This window comes from Cottoperca gobio, chromosome 24, assembly GCF_900634415.1.
Source record: "Cottoperca gobio chromosome 24, fCotGob3.1, whole genome shotgun sequence".
Lineage (NCBI taxonomy): Eukaryota > Metazoa > Chordata > Actinopteri > Perciformes > Bovichtidae > Cottoperca > Cottoperca gobio.
In genome coordinates this window covers 10,318,864-10,340,645 of record NC_041378.1, presented here as the reverse complement: position 1 = coordinate 10,340,645, position 21,782 = coordinate 10,318,864, and the positions used below count along the sequence as shown (strand labels likewise).

At 40.5% G+C, this 21,782-nt stretch overlaps 1 protein-coding gene across 1 annotated transcript; it reads left to right on the top strand.

The window, feature by feature from the left end:
• The first annotated feature begins 796 nt into the window (after positions 1–796).
• On the top strand, positions 797–20,774 carry pinx1 (PIN2 (TERF1) interacting telomerase inhibitor 1). The gene is made up of 7 exons (XM_029425420.1): positions 797–890; positions 1,623–1,732; positions 1,839–1,931; positions 2,267–2,348; positions 3,089–3,181; positions 7,705–7,787; positions 19,334–20,774. Exons 1-7 carry the CDS (start codon positions 872–874, stop codon positions 20,039–20,041), a joined length of 1,188 nt encoding a protein of 395 aa, XP_029281280.1. The 5' UTR covers positions 797–871; the 3' UTR covers positions 20,042–20,774.
• The last annotated feature ends 1,008 nt before the right edge of the window (positions 20,775–21,782 follow it).

Here is a 21,782-nt window from a genome sequence, read left to right as displayed (position 1 = left end):
GTAAAAGAATTTGAACAACAACAAAAGTAATAATTGTATTTGGAGCCATGTTCAGAGAGGACACAATTATGCTTGTCTACTTATTTATTCCCATCATTTGAAGCAGCTTCTCGGCTTTCTGTACTGCATTGAGATTTCTGTCAAATCTCAATAGCAGCTCTCTAATAAAAGCTGTTGCAATTTGATCTGAGGCTTAGTGCATCACATGCATCAGATAAATAATATCATGCCATTGGCTGCAGGTGCTGTTTCCAGAACACTGTAAGGCGTTATGTGTTGTGTAATGATTAAGCAATGCTTTGTTTGAGTTTGGAAAGATCGTTTAGTTTTGGGTGGAGCTTGGCAAAAGAATTAGTGGGCTGATATCAGCTGAAATTGCGTGATTGGCGCAAATACATATTGGAAGATACACAGTGTATACATTTATTCTGCATTTTTAAATATGTGATCCTTCTTTCAATGATATTATATGCTGTGGTATTTTTTTAATACACATTAATTGCAACTGTTACATTTCTGTTCTATTTTTCAATATGATATACTGTATACCATATATAATATTAATGGACTCTAGTTTTGGGTCATTGAACCTGAGTGACCCAGCACACAACAAGTGTTTATGGTGTGGCTGTGTGGCTGTGGCGCTCTCTGTTGGCGTTGATGATCACTTGATCACTAATACACTAACGATAATAGCAATTGTTAAAATAATAGACTAATTAATATACTTTCATCTGTATGTAAAACGACACACAATAAATATTTTTACAAGGAGTTGTTTACGACAAACAACCAGCGTGGTCATATATTGTCTTCAGGCATTTTCTGGGAACCCTACGCGACTTTCGTCAAGCTGCTTAAGGACCCCAGGATGTCCATGCTTGCTGAACGTACGTATATTTCTTCGAGAGTTTTGACGGATATTTACCTTCTTCTTACAGTGTAACAATAGTGTAACAATATGTTTTTTGTGTGTTTTGTGTATACACTTCTACCAACTGTCGAGAGGCTGTCTTCTTAAAGTATTCAGTATTGCATACTATTCGGGTAGCTAACATTAGCATTAGCATTACTACAGCAGCCAACACGTCAACACGTGTTTTCTCTTGAAACTCTGCAGAATCTTGTCATAAGCTCAGTATAGCTAACTGTATTGTCCTTCATGGCCAACTATCATGTATGTATTTGTCTGCTTTCCTATTAATAAACGTGTTATAAGCTATGGCACATTATATTCTTTAAGCATTGTCGGACGTTGCTTCGGCTCTGATTCCCGTAATGTTGACATGACAGTCGTCGGTCAAGGTGTTTACATGCATATAACACCTCATTGTCCTGATTATTATTATCTGGGCCAAAAGCCGATTTGTTGACTTATAAATATAACGTTTTTAAATGTATACTTAAATACAAGGAGCAAGATAGTTCTACACATATCTGTGTGTTAACTGTAGTTTTATGAAGTCGTTATCTGTCTTATCTTGATTCTACACAGTAACACGTTTTGTGTGTGCATAAGGTCTAGTCGGCGTCAGCTTGCAGTGTGAGTTACTCCTTCTGGTCTTTTATGTTATGATTTGTTGGAGGACTGTTCTGTAATGTTGTTTCTGCTCTCTATCCAGCCCGGAGGAAACAGAAGTGGTCTGTTGACCCCGGGAACAGCACCTGGAGTAAAGATGACTCCAAAATCGGCCAGAAGATGCTGGAGCGAATGGGCTGGTCCAAGGGCAAGGTGAGATGAATCTTTCTAGTTAAAAAAATAAAAATAAAAAGACGAGCCATAAATGGAGTTGGTTATCATCTGTGTAACTTGTTATGTCCTCTCTTTTCATCTTAAGGGCCTGGGCAGAGCTCAGCAAGGCGCCACCGACCATATCAAAGTTAAAGTTAAAAACAACACATATGGTTTTGGAACCACTGCCAGCTCTGAGGTGAACACAGTTAACACTTTATGACTTAATACTTGAATTGAACTATATGTTGTTGCTCTGTTTTATTTTGGTCAATTGAAATGCATCCAAAAAACAGGTCAATTTCTGAGTGATTTTCCAAGAGAAGCTAAAGAGAATATGTAATCAGATCATCATAGTGATAACATCTGTCACAAACTACAACCTCCAAAAGGACCATACATTTGAAACAATTGCAATTTATGGCAGGACTGTTGTAGTAAACTGCATTAGTTTCACTAGGTGTACCTAATAAACTGAGTATACAATATTTATCTCCTGCATTAAAGTTATTGTTGGTTCTGTTGTGTTCACAGGATAAGTGGATCGCCCACCAAGATGATTTCAATGAGCTTCTTGCTCAACTGAACAACTGCCATGGTCAAAACAGCGGCCCTGGTATGTAAATCAGCAGCATTACGATGTGTCTACAAACAGGTTAAGAATATTTGTGGTGGTCAACGTCATGGGGTGGTACTGTTCAAGTCAGTTGTCACTTATTCTTCACAAACCAATAATCCCTGTCGCCTTAAAGAAAATGTTTTAAGTGATTTCAGTATGAAACCAAAAACAAGGTCTTTAAAGTGTACTGCCCTTGGCAACACACCAGCTCACACAGTGTGTTTAAGCACTTTGTTGTCCTTGCGTTGTGTTTAAAACATTTATTTTTACTATTAATAGTTGATTAGATCTGGCAAAAGGATATTGCATGTCCATATGTATTTGTGATTACATTGCTCTTTAACTGGTGGGTAGTAATATAGAAATCGTCCATGCTCTAAATATTTGTCCCATATGACTCGCCCTGGCACTGCATTATCTAGAGTTGATGCATGATGAATACTTACTTTGAGTGGTAATTTTCCAACACTGTGGCTCTGTATCAAACTACACCAAATCACAGTACAGCTATTTCTCTGTTTGGACCATGTGTTGGACAGTAGAGGGTGCCACACTGCAACATTTAAGAGAAACATTTATTTGGATACAGCCACTGTCATACAATGAACATCTTCATTATCACTGTTCTGGGAAGCAAAGCACATATAGAATACTGTTTTATCCGAGTTGATAAAGATGTGAAATGATACTGAACATCTTAGATTTGTAACGATACGATTATTTTTTATTATCTATAGAACCTCCACCACCAGAGGAGCCGAAAGGATTCAGCTTGGAAGAGAAGTCCAAGACTTCCAAAAAGAGGGTCCATTACATGAAGTTCACTAAAGGTGGGTCTATCTTTTGGCAGCCGACGGAGATCTGAAAATATATCTATACGTGTTTGAGATAAAACCGTTTCTGGGCAGTGGTGTACTGACGTAAAGTCAGCACTTTTTGCCAGCAACAACTCGAGTATGTGACTCCACTTTTTTTTCATACAATCCACCCAGACAGAAAACCTCCTTAACCTCTCGTTGAGCCTTGTGCACTTGGCTCAGACCACAGATGCTGATCAGAGCTCTGTCAGCCTGTGCTGGGTCAGTTGTCCGGGTCAGTGGTAGGGGAGGTTATTAATAACTCTTCCTTGTACTTTCATTACTCCTTTACACGTCAGGAAGTCAAGATTTGCTGGTCAAGGCCAGTACACTGATAGGCACGAGGAGGAATTTGGTGTTCAGGACCACTGGAGACCAAAAATGAATAACCACAAGCCCATATTTTACTGCTGAGCTGCTTTGCTTGAGCATGTAGCATAGTTGAGTGACTACAAGCACAATTTCTTGAGATCATTGTCAGGGTATCCATTATTATTGGTGTTTTGTGTTGGGACTTGTAAACTTTTAATACGCAGCTGATATTACTCTTTTTTAATTATTTTTTTATACACAATAATTCTGCAATTATTTTTGGGAGAAAGTAATTCACGCTCATCAAATATTAACATGTGTTAAAGTAATTCATCTGTTATCATTTTCTGGTTCAAATGTACCTCCATCGGGTCAGCATACATGGGGAAAACAATATCTCAACTTTTGCCATACCTGGAAGAGCCTTATATATTTTACGTCATTCAATAGCAACTTCCTGTTTCCTGTTTGGGGCATCTGGCATGTTCATTTACTGGCCCCCAAAAAACAACACCTCCCAGGGGCTGTGTGACCCATTAGATGACCCTGCCAGATAACGCATGGCCTCCATCTCTTCTCCAGACCCTCTCACCCTGTTTTTGTGATCTTAATTTGGCAGGATCCAGAAAAAGACCGTGTCCCTGGTGGTTCAGATGCCCCATACAAGGCTCAAATAAGACATGAAGCAAGGACATTAGGACTGTGATGATTTTCCTCCGGATGCTCTCCTTTCCGCCCTATATTTCTCTATACACACTTACATGAAGTCATACAACTTGTTGTAATGGCAAATTTGTCCTCACGTTGAGACTTTTCTGACTCTTGCAGAGGCACCATAGCCTCAGTTGGTGTCTCATATTGGGATTCTGCATCTTTTGCTGCATTGACTATGAATGCATCCTTGCCATCTCTAAATATCACTTCACGTTGTTAAATGTTACTGCACGGCACCATTTGCCATATTTGTATTGGAAATTTGGATTTGGGAACAACTAAGGGGAATGTTATTCCAACTAGGTTCATAGTTGTTGTTTTTGGAAGTTCGGTTTAATTTCTTCTTAAAGCAGATATGCCTCCACACGTAGACTACCTGCACATCAAAAATATCTTGAGAGCATCAAAATGTTAACCCTGTACTGTGAATCCCACCAAACACAAGCTTATTGGATTGCTACTCTTCTGTTCTGATCTCTGTATCCTTCCAGCTATACCCCCGAACAAAAACGGCCCTATTGACTCCTTGAAAAGCACTGAAAACAATAGTTTGCTCAAGTGTTTTTGTCATTTTGACAGACACTTTTGTCTGTTATTCATCACTTGACATTTATGTTGACTGTGAACTTGGGCCTCTTTTAGGATACATTTGTACCCCAGCCTGTCATCAACTAATGAAGTCTGACCCTGCGGGACTTTAAGATCTAATCCTTTTGAGGAGATCCCTTCCATTATCACCACCAGCAGTTTAGAGATAGTTTAAAGAGCAGGTAGCACCTGACACTGCTACTGTGTGTTGCACTAAGGCAGTATCTCTATTTTCTCAGACTGTCAGAGAGCAGAGCAGGAGGCTGTTAAGTGGAAATGCAGGTGAAAATGTTGTCACTGGAATTCAGTTTTGAGCCAGTGTGTTCCTCCTTTGGCAACATAACACCACCTGTTCCTGCTCAAAAAAGGTGGCAACTGTTGGCAACAGAAGGGACGCTGGCTCTGCTTCTTTGTCCATAAACAATTCATAACTTGATTGGAAATTTGAGATTTGAGTGCTCCGCCTGCCTTGAGTTGTCTGACAGGCATAAGGTTTCAGTGCATTTCCTTACTGTGCCCAGTTTATTACCAAAGTTTACCTGGCAACGTATAACCAGCCATACCTGTTTGCATGCTTCCACTCGCTGCTCTGATGCCGGCTCCTCCCCGGGAAGCCGTTGCCAAGTTAAGTCTTGGTAATAGATTTAGTGTTGCTAAGCTTGTTGCATGAGAGGTTGAAAAGGTCAGGCCCTACTCAAAGTTCAGGATGTGCAGAGACTAGTCAGGGGTCAACCAGGACTGCTCGATTATGGCAAAATTATAGAGGCGATTACTTATTGACTGTGGACACATTATGCATTTAGACGGACAATTGTGTTCATTTGAAAGTTAAATGCATCAATCTGGTGCACTTTTACAGCACAATTAAGAGGATAGATCAATGAAAAGCTTAGTGCTCTTGTGAACACTGAGCAGCTGACCCGCTGAGAAGGGTGAAAGTGCGCAGCTATAAAGGAAAGGGGCGCGCTGGATTTACAACACAAGACAAAACGAGAGCGTCATTGCCAAACGGAATGGGGCTCAATGATTGATTTTATATCAATTAACGCCATAAGGTCTACCTTTTCTTTTAAAAACCTGATATCCAGCCAGATCCAAAATAATGTACGAGATATAATAATAATAATAATAATAATAATAATATAATAATTAATACTAGTCTTGTCTGGTCATTAATTATTAATTGATTATTTACATGATATGAAAGGTGTTAAAACATAGATGCAAAAACAAATGTGGCCACAGAAGCATGCCGGTACCTTCCAAACATCTCCTTTGCTGTCTCAGCGCAGGCCTCCTCCTTACTCTCTCCTGCTTTTTTTTATTTTTTTATTATTGATATCCTGTACAGGCTGGTTCCCTCACTGCCAGCGCTGAGGATTGATGGCCTTTGTTTGTGGGGAAAGGCACCAAAATCTCCACTGCTCAGGTCCGGGGCCCACAGCATAAACCAGTAACCCACTTTTAATTGCTACCTCCATCTATCACCTGTCACTGCAGCAAGGGTGGTTGATGCGGAATTTAACTACAGCGCTTCACCCGTTGCTCTGCGTTGTTGGCTTTATTGCAGTCTTGGGGCTTTTAACAAAACAAATGTTTGTATTTCAGCCAGTATGAGTCTGTAAACTGAGAGGTGTTGAGAAAACATAACGGATCATATCAACTACAGCTTATTATCAAGCTAAAGCGCCGAGGGCCACAGGTATTAAGTGGTGTAATTTGTTTATCTGGAAACATCACATGTATCCACAGTTCAGTGTTTAAAACTGGAAACATTGTATTACTGGAGACCATCAATCTTATTTTTATTTATCTTTTCTGTCATTTTTGTATTTCTCTGTAGAGCCTCTGATCTTTTTGGTCTGGTTTTTCTAGTTATCTGTACTGATGGTTGTTACTATCAGTATCAGTTGTGTCCTTGGAAACCAGCATGTATTCACTAACACTTTCCACTGCATGACAGCAGCGCACATGCGTCATCCTGCATAATGGCTTTCAGCCACCATTTGAACGTTTTAAGCTCCTCTTTTTTATCAGAACATTGTTATTTGCACTTTCACCTGAAAGCTTGAGAATTTTGACGGGTCCTTCCTCATCCAAACAGCAGAAAGGTCAGATTGGGCATAATTTTACGTTTGACCCGAGTTCACTAGATGACAAACGCTACAGGCCCCCCTCCTCTTTTAGTTTTCAACATACTTTCTTGGTTTTACTTCTTAGACCTGCATGTGCAGTGACTTTCAAAGCCATGCGTAGGGGGAGATAGAGGTTTAAAAGCAATAAATAACCAAATGTTATCAGAACCCCGCTGAAGGAAGAGGATGCAGCTGTACGAACAGGACCTGGGCTTGAGACAGACGACTGTGTGCTCAAGGAGTCTTTGAGGCCCGGCTTGAAAATGGGAATCCGGAGGCGTTGCGTGGAAGACCTTGTCGTCGGTTTATTTTCCTTTGCCGTTTTATCCCTGGATCCAGAAGCAAACCTCCCCTTTCTTTGCTTAAGAGACCACCTCCCCCTACCTTCTACACACACATACACACACACACACACACACACACACACACACACACACACACACACACACACAATTTTCAACTGCAACCATTACAGGTTGCCGAAGTAAAATAGTTGTTCTTTTTAGATGTCTGCATTTTATTATTTCTGGTCACCTTTTTGGTACATTTGAAAAAGTTAAAACCAACTAGTGTTTACATGTAATGATTTTTTTTGGATTGGCAATTTATGTGACATTTTATCCTGTTTTGAATTGTCTTGTTTCTATAAGCCAGAATAATGTAGCCCAAAAACAAACCTGTATTTTTAAACTGCTTTACAATTTAAGACAATGTGTTTCGTTTTTTGTCCCTTTTTTTTTTATTAAGGAAAGGACCTGTCCTCCCGTAGTGAAACGGACCTGAACTGTATCTTTGGCAAGAGAGGAACATCTGCCAATGATCAAAAGAAGGTAAGAGGCATCAAGATTATGCACAGTTATCCACAATTAGAAAATAATCCTCTCTTGCTTTAACATCTAAATTATATATATTTTTGTAATAGTTTTAATTTGAACCTAAAACAAAGGGAAATACATTTTTCTAAAATAAAACATCCTGCACACTGTTAATCAACTTTGCAAATAAAGTTTGGTTTGTCTTGCTTCATTCTGTCAGAAAACAACCAACACATAAAACATCTTTCCAAATATTCACCAAATAACAGACAAACAAAAAGACAAATCCAAGATCAATTCAACGTGGACACGCAGAAGCGGCCTATAAAACAAACATGATATAAATAAAACAAAAACATATTTCCATAGTTTGTGTTTTTAATTAAGTGACACAGTCTGAGTTTATGTGAATAGGAAATATGATTTATTCCTGTTTTATATATGATTATATTCAATAGATCCAGCCAGTATTATTGTGCCAAAGTGCACTATACCAGTTACGAAAGAAATGTAGAGAATATTCCTGAGGCACCTTGGATTAGGAAAATTAAGAAAACTAATGTTCCACTGCATAAAGAGCTATTTACACCATGTAAATAACTTTTTTTGCATTGGAACATTAGTTTTCTGAACTGAGAGGGCAGGCCTGTAATCTTTTCGAACCCTGTCAATGTCAAGTGTGCACTGGGGAAGGAGATAACATACCTCTGGCCAGGTGGCTCGAGTTTATCTGCCTCTGTCTTGGTAATTACGGGTGACCACTGACCACGGTGCTGATGCCTCCATTAGCCGCTGCAGTATCACGTGATTCTTGTGCTTCTACCGGGCCCAGCTCCTGAGCAGCCTATGGCCCTAGATTAGCCATGTCACATCGTTCAGCTTTAACACCGCCTACAGGCCACTGATGGCGGCAAGAGCACCTAAATCCAGTTAAGGGATTTGCACTCTTACCCTTTACTCCTGTCTTCGCACTCCCTCTCTTCGCTACTTCTGTCTTGAAGCGCTCACATCAGGTAGTTATATTGCTAGAGGGCATTATTAAAGGCAAATCAAAATTGGGGTGAAGTGTGCAGAAATCTGAAATGATGACGCTTGCAAAAAAGTTCTCTTTCTGCTCTTGGCATTCGTGGTTGGTCCCTTCAAATGTCACTTTTGCCATTTGGCTCAGACGGGTAAAAGTTGCATTTCAGGCACCGTAAGTTGCCTTTAAAAATTAACCCGTGTTTAGTTATTTCAGACTGCCTTGGAATAAAACACAGTACTTGAGTTATTATTACAAATTAAACACAAGTATCTGCGAATGGAACTTGCTGTGCACCAGAAGGCACAGTTGAACCTGTTTATAAACTTACATGGACTATTACTGAGTCACACCACTTATGACTTGGCTCCCTAAGTTGAAAATACTGACAAATAAAATCATGTCTTTTTGGTGTCACAAGTTCTGCTGACTCCATACAGAGCCGGAAGGACAATAACAAATGTAGCTTTTGGACACAGACACAGAAAAGCCTCTTGCTGGCTTCCTCTGTTTATCTCAAGGATTTGGCTTGAAGAAATTGGCATCTTAAAATCCATAAATTGCACGAGAAAAACCTTTTCTATTTACACGCAGGTGCCGAGCCATAGCATCACAATGGCTGCTGCTCCCTAGCTGATTAACATTGGAAATGCAAGCAATACACACTATAATTTTCTCCCTAATCGTTTGGTTATGGGTTGTTATTTTTCAGCCAGGAGGGACACCATTGACCATATCGAAAACACTGAACACAATTACAATGGCATCCCATGAGGCCTTGTGTTGAAGCCCAGCAACACCAGAGGTTGCTGGGAAGAGGTAAAGAGGGTGATGGTCCAATCAAGCTCTAGGCATTGTGCAGGATCCCCTGTGAGTGGGTCTGTGACACTGCCAGTGACCCTCTGCGCTCCCTGATCTGTGCTTACAGTAGTCCACCATTAAACTCTACAATATACACGCATGCAATAATCTCAGTACCCTAAAGAGTTGTATTCCTAAGTAGTGACTATATCAACATAAGGGGCTTTGGTTTCGTGGTGAAGTGGATTGGCAGGGGTTTGCATCAGTTGCATTATCACATATCTGCATCCTAACAAGGTGAGGCCTGGAGACCCGACTAAATCTGGATCGGCTTCTCCAGAACGGCCTTTCTTCCCGCTCATGAATCTTCCAGCACTTCACCCACTGCTGTCTCTCCAGCCCCCCTACCACCACTGCTGGGGTTTTCCTTCCTACGCGGTGATGTGCTTCCTGCTCGCCTCTTATCGCTGCTCACAACGCTCCCTGAAACGCAGACACACACAGACGCACACACACTTTGCTGTCCCACATGTCCCTTTTTAGTAAAAGGCAAAACTGGGTGTGTTGAAAACACCAATGCGCACATGGGACAGTTTATCTTTTTACATCAATTGGTTGTATACAGGTAGCCACTAACATTTATCCATTGGCGTTTCACCTGAACTACTGTTTAAATTATGTTTTGATGTAGACATCCTGTCCTGACACTAAAGCTGTGTTTTGGGTTAAAATCACTCTTTTTATTTTAAATTTAACTTTCAAAAAGTTCATTTTAATGTAAAAATGTATTGTAATTGTAGAATGTACTAAAATTAAGGAGAGCTTTTGATATTTATTTTACAACCAAAATAGAACATTTTAGACCGCCAATGGCTGTGTGACATAAAAATATAAAGTTCTCAGACGACGCCTCAATAAGCTTAAAAATAATAATAAAAAAACATGGCAAATATTTGATCAAAGAATATTTGAACAAGCTGAATGAAGCTTGTCGATGTCAACTTTGGATAATTGACACTTTTTAATCATCCATGCTAAAATTACATTTCAGGTGGCATTCAAAATGTATCAAGGTTCAATACCGAGCCCAACTTGTAAATGAAAGGCTGAGTACTGAAGAATTGGAAGCATACCAAACACTCAGTCTCCACTTTATTAACTACACCTACACAATCTGATGCAACCCAATACAACTGCTCTGCCATAAAGTCTACGTTTATGATGCCTGTCATGTAAATAGGAAGGTCAAAAAATGAGAAACCTCTCCAATATGATGCCGGTCCAGGTGCAACACCACCAATAACTGTGTGACCTCCGTAATAAACATAAATTAAATCTACACATTTCTGCAAATGATTTGTTCAATACAAACCATGATCTACTGGATAAATGGATGACCACCATTTACCCGCAACCTTATTCCACCTCACCGTGTAGCCACTTGAAAATGTGTGCTTAAAACCATTATTTAGACTCCCTGACCAGTGAGAGTTATCAAGTTGTGGTGGAGCACCTGTCCATCTACATGGCTCTCTGTTATCCATCACCTGTACCACGCTTGCAAGCCCCCTCCATCTCCTGCTTCCTCTTGTGCCCCTCAACACAATTACTCACAACATGACAAACGACAGGCTCTCTCTGCCGAGATATCAAAAAGCCCCGGCCACTTCTAAATGAAGGCACTTTGGCAGCCCTGTGCTCCCCGTGCTTATCGGCGGGCGAGCAGTGCCCCTGGCCGTCCTGCGTCCCCCCCTTCTTCCTCCTCCTTCTCCACCACCGTGCCCTCCTCAGGGGGTTTAGTTAGGGGAGCCACATGGAGGGCCAGCCCAGCTTGATTTATCTCCCTTGCCCCTCTGCCCGGCCACTCAGGCAGGCCGAAAGAGCCGACGAAGCTCCAACGGGCCTCAGCTCGAAAGCCCGGCATTAGCTGAAATAAACCATTCTGCCGCCCAGTGAAAAATGTCCTCTGATTGGCTAATTAATCAGTCAAAGGGGAGCGACGCGGCTTGTGACTTTAGGGACCCAAGCGGGCGACCGCAGAGGGCCAGCTGATAAATAGACTCCCCGCCGATTCATACATCAACAAAAGTTAGTCATTTTTTAAAGCCGCCAGCTCAGATGAAAGGTGGAAACGAGCCATAGATTTATTTTTCCAACTACATTTGCTTTTACGTTTCTTCTTTGTTGGAGGGGGTTTTGAAAAGGACACAATTCAGTTGTATCTTTTTTTTTTTTTATTGGTTTGTTTTTCTTTCTTTTAAAGCAATCTTTTAAAAAGCTATTTCTAATGAAGGGTATATTATGACTGTAAAATAGCCATGCTTTAAATACATTCAAACTCATTGTTAAAGAAAAGAAAATTCGATTTTAATATTCTAGTTTTTTCATTTAGTCTTCGAGATATTGATTTTGTAAAGAATACTCAGCATGATTTATGATATTTTACCGTAGATAATACAATCGGAATAAACATTTCAGCTTACTGACTCAAACCTTTGGTCAGTACAGTTAAAAAATAAGTCTGATCTATGAATTAAGTTTTACAGTCAACAGATACGATGATATTGAAACATTAAAATTGTTGCAACAGTGACCCGTTCATTAGTTATGTACTCCATAAAAATGTCAGGGAAGAAAAATGGTTGCGGATAATTTGGTACAAGGCTTGTTTTGACGTCTGAGCCCTCCAGTCAGACCGTCGGAATGGCTCGCCCTGCTCTCGGGTCAGCCTGACCCCCACGGCCTCTCCCACTCCCACTCCTGCTCAGGCACAAAGGGCCGAGGATAAGGCCTCATCGGGTGGCACCTGTTGCAAGTTTTTCCTGCCCACGCGTCGTCCACATGAAGGATCGCACGTCAGCGGGGGCTCCCCCGATACCACCATCTTAAAGAAAATGGGGCAGGGGCGGCGCGGGTTGGGGCTCGAGCGTTTGGCAGATGCGTCGGCAAGGCGCCAGGGAGCCGATGGGCGGAGTCGAGCAGTGAAACTTTGCTGACAGTGCAGAGGCAAAATGTCTTTTCGGTACAGAAATTGTCTTCAACTCTAGAACGGGTTTCACAGGTTGCTGCTGAGGCCTGTGAACAGGGAGGTGAGGTACTGTTGGTTTGTTATATTTCAACTGGGCTGGTTGTTGTAGATGAAATATCTTTAGTTTTTATTATCATTAGACTTTTTATTTTAACTTCACGCAAGTAAGCACCATGACAAGTGTTTTACTATTTTTAGCTTCCATTATTATTCATTTAAATCTCTTATTTTTGTACATGTTGACTTTCATCATTAGGTCGTAAACTAATAAAGACTGGCAGTAGACATGGTTGGCACTGTATGTATTTCAGCATCCGTTTGTATTAAGCAGTTTTGTTGCCTACATTGTTCACAGGGCTGGACGTCTGTCCTGTTGGTACACTAACAGGATTATTCTTTACTTACTGCTGAGTTCCACTGCATTGTCCAATTGACAGTATAAATAGAAATACAGCACCAAAGCAGAGATTTTCTTTTTGACTTTAGTTGTCCGTCAACCTCAGCATTGATCTGTTGAAAGGGGATGCCGGTGTAAACGTGCGTTGTCGCAGTGTGGTTGTCGCGGTTTGAATGGGCCAGTGCACTAATGCAGGGTGCTTTGTTTATTGTGAGGCTGAAGAGCTCTTATTCATTCTCCGATAACATCTAATTGCTTCAAGCAAAAGCTCTCCCTTTCTTGAGCATGTCTGTTGACAGGCCCTTTTGCGTCTACCGCCGAAAATATCGAGACCCGCCAAGCGACCCCCCTCACTCCACCCCCTGCTGCAAAGACACACGCATACACACACATTTACCACCTACCTCCCTGGCAGTTCTGTGGACTGCTCCCTCCTGGCCATGCCAACTCGCTGACACTTACAGATTAGCACAGAACAAAAAAGAAAAAGAGGGCGTCCGTCTCTTAGTTACGGGCCTAAGCTAGAATACATGGGGCCAGGGTAATTACCGCCTGGTGAAGCTAACCGCCCAAAGATTTCCAGCCCTCTCGGCTGTTTACAGCCCCCGACTACCGTTTAATCACTGACTCTTTAATCTAATAAATCACAGCTAGGGAAAATAATCACTGTATCTTCCCTCTCTGGGGTTGGGGTGGGTGTACCTTATGCTCTTGAGGGGGGGCATTGTCGGAAAGCGTTTGCAATGTTGAACAAGCTGAGGGCAGTCATGCTGCATGCATAATGTTGTCTTCATTTGTTACTTATGATAAACGTTCTCGCACCCGGCTCAAAGTGCAATTTTTCAAAACCCTTTTTTTTGTGTTTTGTGTAAACTACACACAGAAGAAATGCCTTTAGCAAAAGTATTGCTTTGTGGAAGCTTCCATGTGTGGCGTTTAATGTACTTACGTTACATCATCTTATAGTTTTCAACTTTGTTACCTATGTAATATATAATTTCTGTAGAAAAGGAAGTTAAATATCAGGATCACATTTGAGTCGGTCCCATTAGTAAAAAAAAAAAAGGTCAACCTAAGGGTTTGTTTATATACCAGTGAATAAGGTATCCACCTGTTTTTTCTGTCCGCCCACATCAGGCTCATGAAAGATGGGCTGCTGGACTTGTGTGCTCATCAGGGAGAGACAGCTGGCTAATCAGGGCCTGATCCATAGACCCTGAGTATCGCCAAATTTATTATTGTGGCAGGACAATGAGGGCACACTCGTGCAATTACAGACCCAACCAATATTGGCTAGAAATGATTGGAGAAAACAAAAACGGCAAGTAATGCAAATAGGCACTTTTAAGGAAAATAAATGGGCAACTGCAGCTTTGTCAAATGCTAATTAAGATGTGAGCCAGAAGGTGACTTTATACCTTAAAAAAAAAAAAAAAAGCTGATTTGTAAGACATATTTATCTGCTTCCATAACTTTCAATAAATCTAATACAAGTGAACCAACCATGCATTTGAGTTTCAGTTTTATACTATTGCAGGTTTAGATTAGAGAAATCATGAGAAATGGTGGCTGGTGATACTATTATTGTTGTTCTCATATCCATACCTTGGTCTTGAAGGGCTGGTAGTGGTATGGCTGACCTTGTTACTGTTTTGTTTTGGAACTACCATGAAATTCCCAATTTAAAAAAATAAATAAAAAATGCAGTCAACAAGACCTAACCCCTCCAGCAGGGAGACCGAGCTGCCAAAATTCCAATGCTTTGCTACACAATTTTACGGGACCTCTGTGTTCATGATAACAATTGGAGGGAATGTGATTTATTAATTGCTAAATTGGCTATACAAATGTAAGAAGTCATGATGAATGCAAATTATGAGTTGGGTGGATGTCTCCAGATCCCTAATTTTGTCGAACAAACCAATAAATAATGTGATTAGAAACAAACTAAATAAGCGTCAAATAGTGGTGCAAAATGAGTCTTTATTTGCTTTATTTCAGGGACATCTTGCAGGTTAATCTCAACATCCTGCCACAACAGATAATGTAATAATGCAAGATTCCCAAATATCTGAATAGTTTTACTGATTCATTTAAGTAGGCCTACTTTCATGTAGTCTAGTACTAAATTGTGCCCTCTGAAGCTGAACAATGTAGGAGAAAGATTAAAAATAATTTGACTCTGTATGAGCAAAGGCTCAGTTTTAAAGGCCTTGGATTGGGATCATGGGCTAAAAACTTTAATAAGTACATCCATAAAAGTATTGAGTCTGGAATTGTATTCTCTCTCGAGAAATAAGTAGCCACAAAGTAGCTTTACTTAATCCGTAGCGTTTTCAGATCTAGTCAATTAAATTTCTCTGCCGACCTTGTTGGGCAAAAAGTTTCACATGCACTCCAGTGAACATTTTCCTCCCTCCGTCTGCTCTCTTGATTGACTCTCCTCCTGTATATGTTGGCCTCAGTAGCTTGGCTCCTTGGCACATGTCTTAACGTTGGCTTTCCATCGGCTACATTAGCAGGGAAGATAGAACTGGAGTGTCTTGAAGGAGGCGGCCTGTTGAATGTCTTCCCACCCTCTCCTTTTCTCTGGGACCCTCTGCGGGCCCTCCCTGTGTTCCCTGCCCAGCCCCAGCCCCCGCCAGGGGAGAGAGTGGAGCAGGAAGGGCCCGATAGCCAGCCAGACCGCTCCTCTGCCGAAGGAGCCTTATCTCAGAACTGCACACAGTGCGCAGAGCGCATCCTTTTCCTGGGGTTCTGGGTCCGGGAGGAGGAGGAGGTGGAGGAGGAGTAGACACGGCTGGATATAGGTGTGTTCTCCAACTGTGCTGTGTTGCAGCCTGGGACTGCCTTTTTCCATTCAATCATTCTTCTCTAGTTTCAGCAAAAACTGATTTAAAAAATCATAAATTAGCTGTGTCCCTTCTTGAGCTGGAGATGTTCGTTTCATGCAAATCCCTTTTTTTAAAGTGCATTTGCTATTAAAGAAAATAAACCTTGATCTTCAAAATTTGGTTTGGCATTTAAATAGTAAAGTGAATTATGTCAAATCTTAGTTTTTTTCTTTAAGGATAGGCATCTTATCTTATGGCATGATAACATATTAGGACCCATTTTATATTGCGTAATGAATATCTTCAAACGTGTTCATATTCTTAAGAAAATGTCACTGGTCTCGAAGATAAGTGAAAGTGTTCTTCAGTGTTCTCATATTTAGTTTTATTTATTAATACTGCACACAAAAACACCATTTTCGTTATTGGTTTCAAAAGGAAATGAATCATGAAAAGAATATTGATACTGCAGTGCTTATATTTTGGTTTTCTATTTTAAATTCATGAAATGGCCATCTGTGATTTCTATGTTTTGAGACTATTGTGTTATTTATCATGACGTTTGTATGGAGTTACATTTATTTTGGTTTCCCATCATGCCTGCTGTAGAATTTGATATGGCACTCTCACAGAAATGGTAAAAGATAATAACGGGTCAGAGAAAATAACACGCACCTGGAAATAAGATCTCAAACATTACCGCCGAGTTGTTTCTTAGTAACATGTTGCCCTCAACACTCGCCAACAAAAATCTCCAGGGTTACCAGTAATGCTGACTGGATCTGCAGCTTTATGTCCATATGTATGCGTGTCCTGTTGGATGAGGGTCTAATGGAGATCCCCAGGCAGTGAGGACGAACCCCATTTCAGCCACTTCCCCTGATGAAGGAGATGTTTCTCTCGCAGTCACTCTCCTCTCTTTTTCCCCCTCGCTCATTCACCGTCTCTTGAGAGTAATTTCACAGGCAGTTCTAAAGTGGCCCCCAGCCATCTTCCCAAATCCCTGTTACATGTTGTTTGGCGCTGTCAGCTCTAAGCCCCATCTCCACTCTCCCAAGCAGAGAGGATGCCATTGTGCAGTAACAGGGAGTATAGATTTTCTCTGGGAAGTTGGAAAGTGTTGTTTAATAGCACCTCACCTGAAGGGCCTTATCCCCCTTGTTAGAAGTTGGGGTTCTTTCTAGTCGAGGTCTGAGGTGGTGCAAAACTTTAGCAGTCCGTTTGAACACCTGCCTTGTCATTTAGCCTCAACCATGTGCTTCACAACTGTGAGGCTTCTCAATCCAACGTTGTTAGATAGTATTACATGAGTAACCATGTTGACTGTATTAAGTGTTTTCTGTCCTTCAATATAACCGAAGTTAAGGTAACTCTGGAGATATGGCCTTACTTTCTTTTTTGATACTGATAAGTCATCGTTGACGTTTTTTAGTGATTTTCTTTCATTCATAAAATAGTGATTCTCTGATTGCAGGAAAAACGTAGGTGAGCTGCTATCTATCTTACCTGTGATTGAGAGCGCAGTCACAGAGGTTTGCTACTATTTTTGACATGAGGACAAAATATATATTTTATATAGTGTTATATACAGACTTTTGTGTAAATTATCCAGCAAGTTTGTTAAGATTTTAATTATATATGTGCAAATCTAATTTTAATAATCTCAGAGCGGCCCCTGTGTGAGGCGGGCCCAGACACCAGGTTGGAATCCACTGTAGTAACTTCGCTCCGCATTTCAGTCTATTCAGCTCCACATCCACATTGTGTTACCAGCCCATCAGTTAGCTTGTCTATCTCAATCAGTGTTGAGGGTCGAGGTAATGTAATCTGAATGTAAAAGCTTAAAGGCCAAACCATGAGGTGACTCGACACAACACAGCGTTTTCAATTCCTCTCTAATCTGTTTGGGTTTGAAAAATGCCGTCCACTTCACCATCTCTGAGGCAATACACTGAGCGGCAGCATTGTTTAGAGCGATTCTCAGGAGGAGCTGCTGTATTCTTCTGGACAAATCATTATGCATTGAGTAGGCCATTAGGAAAATGAAGACGAATGGGTCGCAGAGGTGAGGTGACAAATTGTTCATGCTGTAGAGTTAAAAATCTAGACCGTGTTGGACCTCATTGTTGTAAAGTGGTCCCTGTTTAATAGTGTTGGTGACCAGACTCTGACTCGTGTCCCTAGATTGGAGACAGTTTAACCAAAATTAATGAACGAGTACCGCTGTTTGCTACCCAAAGTGGGTCGTTCTCTGAGTATCTGATGTTGCTCATTGGCACACACACACACACACACACACACACACACACACACACACACACACACACACACACACACACACACACACACACACACACACACACACAATTACGTCATGTTGCAGGGGAAAAAGTCTCATGCCTCAGAATCAAGATGGCCTGTACCAAACACCAAAAACCTGCATGAGCCAAGAAGAGTAGTGGTTACATATTCTTTAGATTTTCACCACGGTTGCTTAAAAGATATTTGTCATATTGGCTTAACAATGCTACAAAATACAGTTTTGAAAACTGAACAGCGTCCTGGTTCCCTAGCGTTTTTTTTATCGCACATCATATCCTCTCTTGCGCCGTACATTAGCTGTCCATCTACAGTGTTACTGTCCAATACAGGCAGCCAAATAAGTATATTTTAGAAAATGAACATTGAAGTAAATCAACACCTTTGACCGTTACATAGAAGACTGAAATCACCCAAGCTATGCACTACACAATTATTGTATAAAAAGTATTTTCATTGTTTACCATTAAAGACCATGTCATGATTTCCCTAAAGCACTGAATAATTCGGGTATGAACTGTTGTCAGTGTTCATTTTCTAACTAAATTCACAATTTGTGTTACATGAGTGTTTACTCAGATTAGTATAAGCATGCCTGAGTAATGATGTGACTGTCAGATATATAAAAAGCATCTTTTAAGTCACAGTCGCAGCTTTGATAAACATATTTCATTATTTGCAATGTATTATAATATTTTGAATGAATCCAGTACAATAAATGGAATATATGTGTAAATATAAATCATGTGAAATGATTTCGGAGGCGTGATATTATTTATATTTAATGTTCTGTAGTGTCACAATGGTCTGGTTTATTTATTAAAATAAGGTATGTATTTGGGCAGACCGAGAAGGAGCTGACTGTGCAAGGACACACAGCTGGATGTGTGGAGTTACATTGTGTTGTTAGAAGATGATGATAAATGTGTGACAATTGTGTCCAGTGATACTTATTTTAAGATGATCCTTTAACACCTATTGTTACCTCAACATCCTATTTTGGGGCTCTTTTCACTCACTAAAATCTGCCTGGTTAATCTCTGCATGATGATTGACGACCACTTAAGCTCCTCGGTCCACCATTGTCCGTCTATTTCTGTGTAGGTTGTCTAAGTTCTGCATTAAATCCTAACTGTCTTCTCATGTGTGTTTTTCGTCTAGGAGAGCAACAGCGGTGATTCTCAGGGGGAAACTGAGAAGACTTTTACTCCTGCTGCGTTTAAAATCGATATAGAGTCCATCACCAATACTGTGAACAGTACTCTCACGATGCAGGAGTATTTTGCACAGCGAATGGCTCAGTTGAAGAAGTCTCGTGGACAGGCCCAGAGTGAAGCACCCTCGATGGAGACCGACGAGACTTCGGGTCCATCTGAGGAACCCAGTCCCATCCTCATCTGCAACGACGACTCGGAAGAACCCAAAAAGAAGAAGAAGAAGAAGAAGAAGAAGAAGAGCAAAAAGTCAGAGGATGATCTGGAAGTGGTAGAAGAGCACAGTACCGCCGCTCCTGTCATAATAGTGGACAATGAGGAACAACAGCACGAGCGTTCGGGGGAAAAGAGGAAAATGGTAGAAAGTGAAGGAACTACATCTGAGAACTGTAGCGCCACCTCTGGAGCAGAGCAGAACTGTGAGGAGTTGCCTCCGTCCAAGAAGAAGAAGAAGAAGCTTAAAAAACACCACAAGGAAGCCGAGCTACTAAATGGACAAGGGCCAACTGAGGATCAAACTGTAGAATCTGAGGTTGTTCACAAAAAGAAGAAATGCAGAGAGGAGGTGGACGATGAAGCAAAGGAGGACAAGGAAGAGGTGGTCGAGAAAAAATCCAAAAAGGACAAGAAAAAGAAAAAGAAACCTCAAGAATAGGATGGAATTAATATAATTTAGCTTCCAATTCCACCAACACTTGAGGCTTCAGGGGGACTTACGTTGTCCTGAGATCATAAACATGATCATGGCGGCACGTGTATGGAGTAATTGCCTTTTTACGAGCAAGTCAAACACTTATATAGAAACGATCTAAGAACTTGTTCATGAAGAACACTTTGCTGTGGTGAGAAGAAAAAGGAGATCACGTAATAACCTTGAAGCTGCCCCGAAAAACCACCGACTTCTACCGTTGGCCACTGGGACCCACATTGTTGCAGCAGATGTTAAAATGCCATGACTTACAGAAAGAGTTAGAAAGTTTGGGAAATACATTTTACTTTCTTGTTACTTGTAGACAAAACCAGGCCACTAGATCCAGATTGCTAAATTGAAAATGAATTCCATAAAACTACCAAAAATGTTTATGAATAAAAAAAAATTTTTGTAAACATTATATGCAATATAATGCTTTTTCTTTTTTTTTCAAATACCATCATTTGTGTCTTACCATCTTATATCCATCAGCATTTCTATTTATTTAGCATTCACAGTGGATTTTCTTTTCTTTCCAGCAATTAGTTTTAACCATCGTATTCCATTTCTTCAGACAACGGATATTTTCCTAAATCAAAGTGACCCACAGACAACAGTAGTCTTCTTGATGTATGTACGGAATTTGATGATGTTTTCCTAGAAATCTGCGAAACGTAAATAAATCCAAATAGCAATGCATGCGTGTTTGATTATTCCCCCCCCCCCCCCCCCCCCCCTTCATAGGTGGAGTGAAATGAATTTATATAGAAAACGGGAGAGTGGTGAGGAGGAATGGGTTTACTCCAGTTGAGCAGTGAGTACTGTGTGTATATTTGCTGATCAGCTGTAAAGGTAATCTGAAAACTTTCACAGATTTATACCTCCAAACATAGATATGGCTTTCACTAAAGTCATCCCTTTCCCCTTCCAAATATGATTTATGAAGTTAGAGAGAGAGAGAGAGATCCAAAAAACACTGACATTTGATTGGTTAATTAGTCGTCCTGACTTTTACTGTAAGCATCTCAGGTGCACAGGTGTTATTGTTCCCTCTCCATGTCTTCATTTAATGAAGTCATCATAAGATTTAGTTTACAACGCCCATATATGTTTTTAAATTAAAGATGCCCTGTTATAAAAAAGAAGAACTCTGACTAATGTGGCTATCATGTTTTATGTTAAGAAATAATTAAATATGTTTCCTTTTTAAAAGTCACATCAGTGTCTATTTGTTTAACCACCATTTACTGACATATTTGCAAATAATGTGCTCTTTTATTTTGAAAATGACATTAGAATTACCCACTGGAATGTATAACAATAATAAGTGATAAAAGATTTAGGCTAATAATGTTTAACACTGGAATTCATTCAGAAACTATTTTGAATGTGTACTTGCTTGTATTACCATAGTGAAATGTCCCCCCCCCCCAGTGTTCAGTAGCCACATGTCTTTTACACTGAAAGGGTGAACAACAGCAGGCTGATGCAGCTCCCACCCACACAGCAGTTAACAGATAGAGCTATTAGTCATTTCAGAAACCCCCCAACTCATGTGCTTAATTCCAAATTGAAAATATGATGTGAAACTTTAGTCTGACACATTGCCAGTCTGACTGTCCTGCACGTAATAATAAATTGTATTTGTAAAGCGTCTTTCAAAGCTAAAAGCAATCTCAAGGCGCTAAAATGCAGGACAACAACA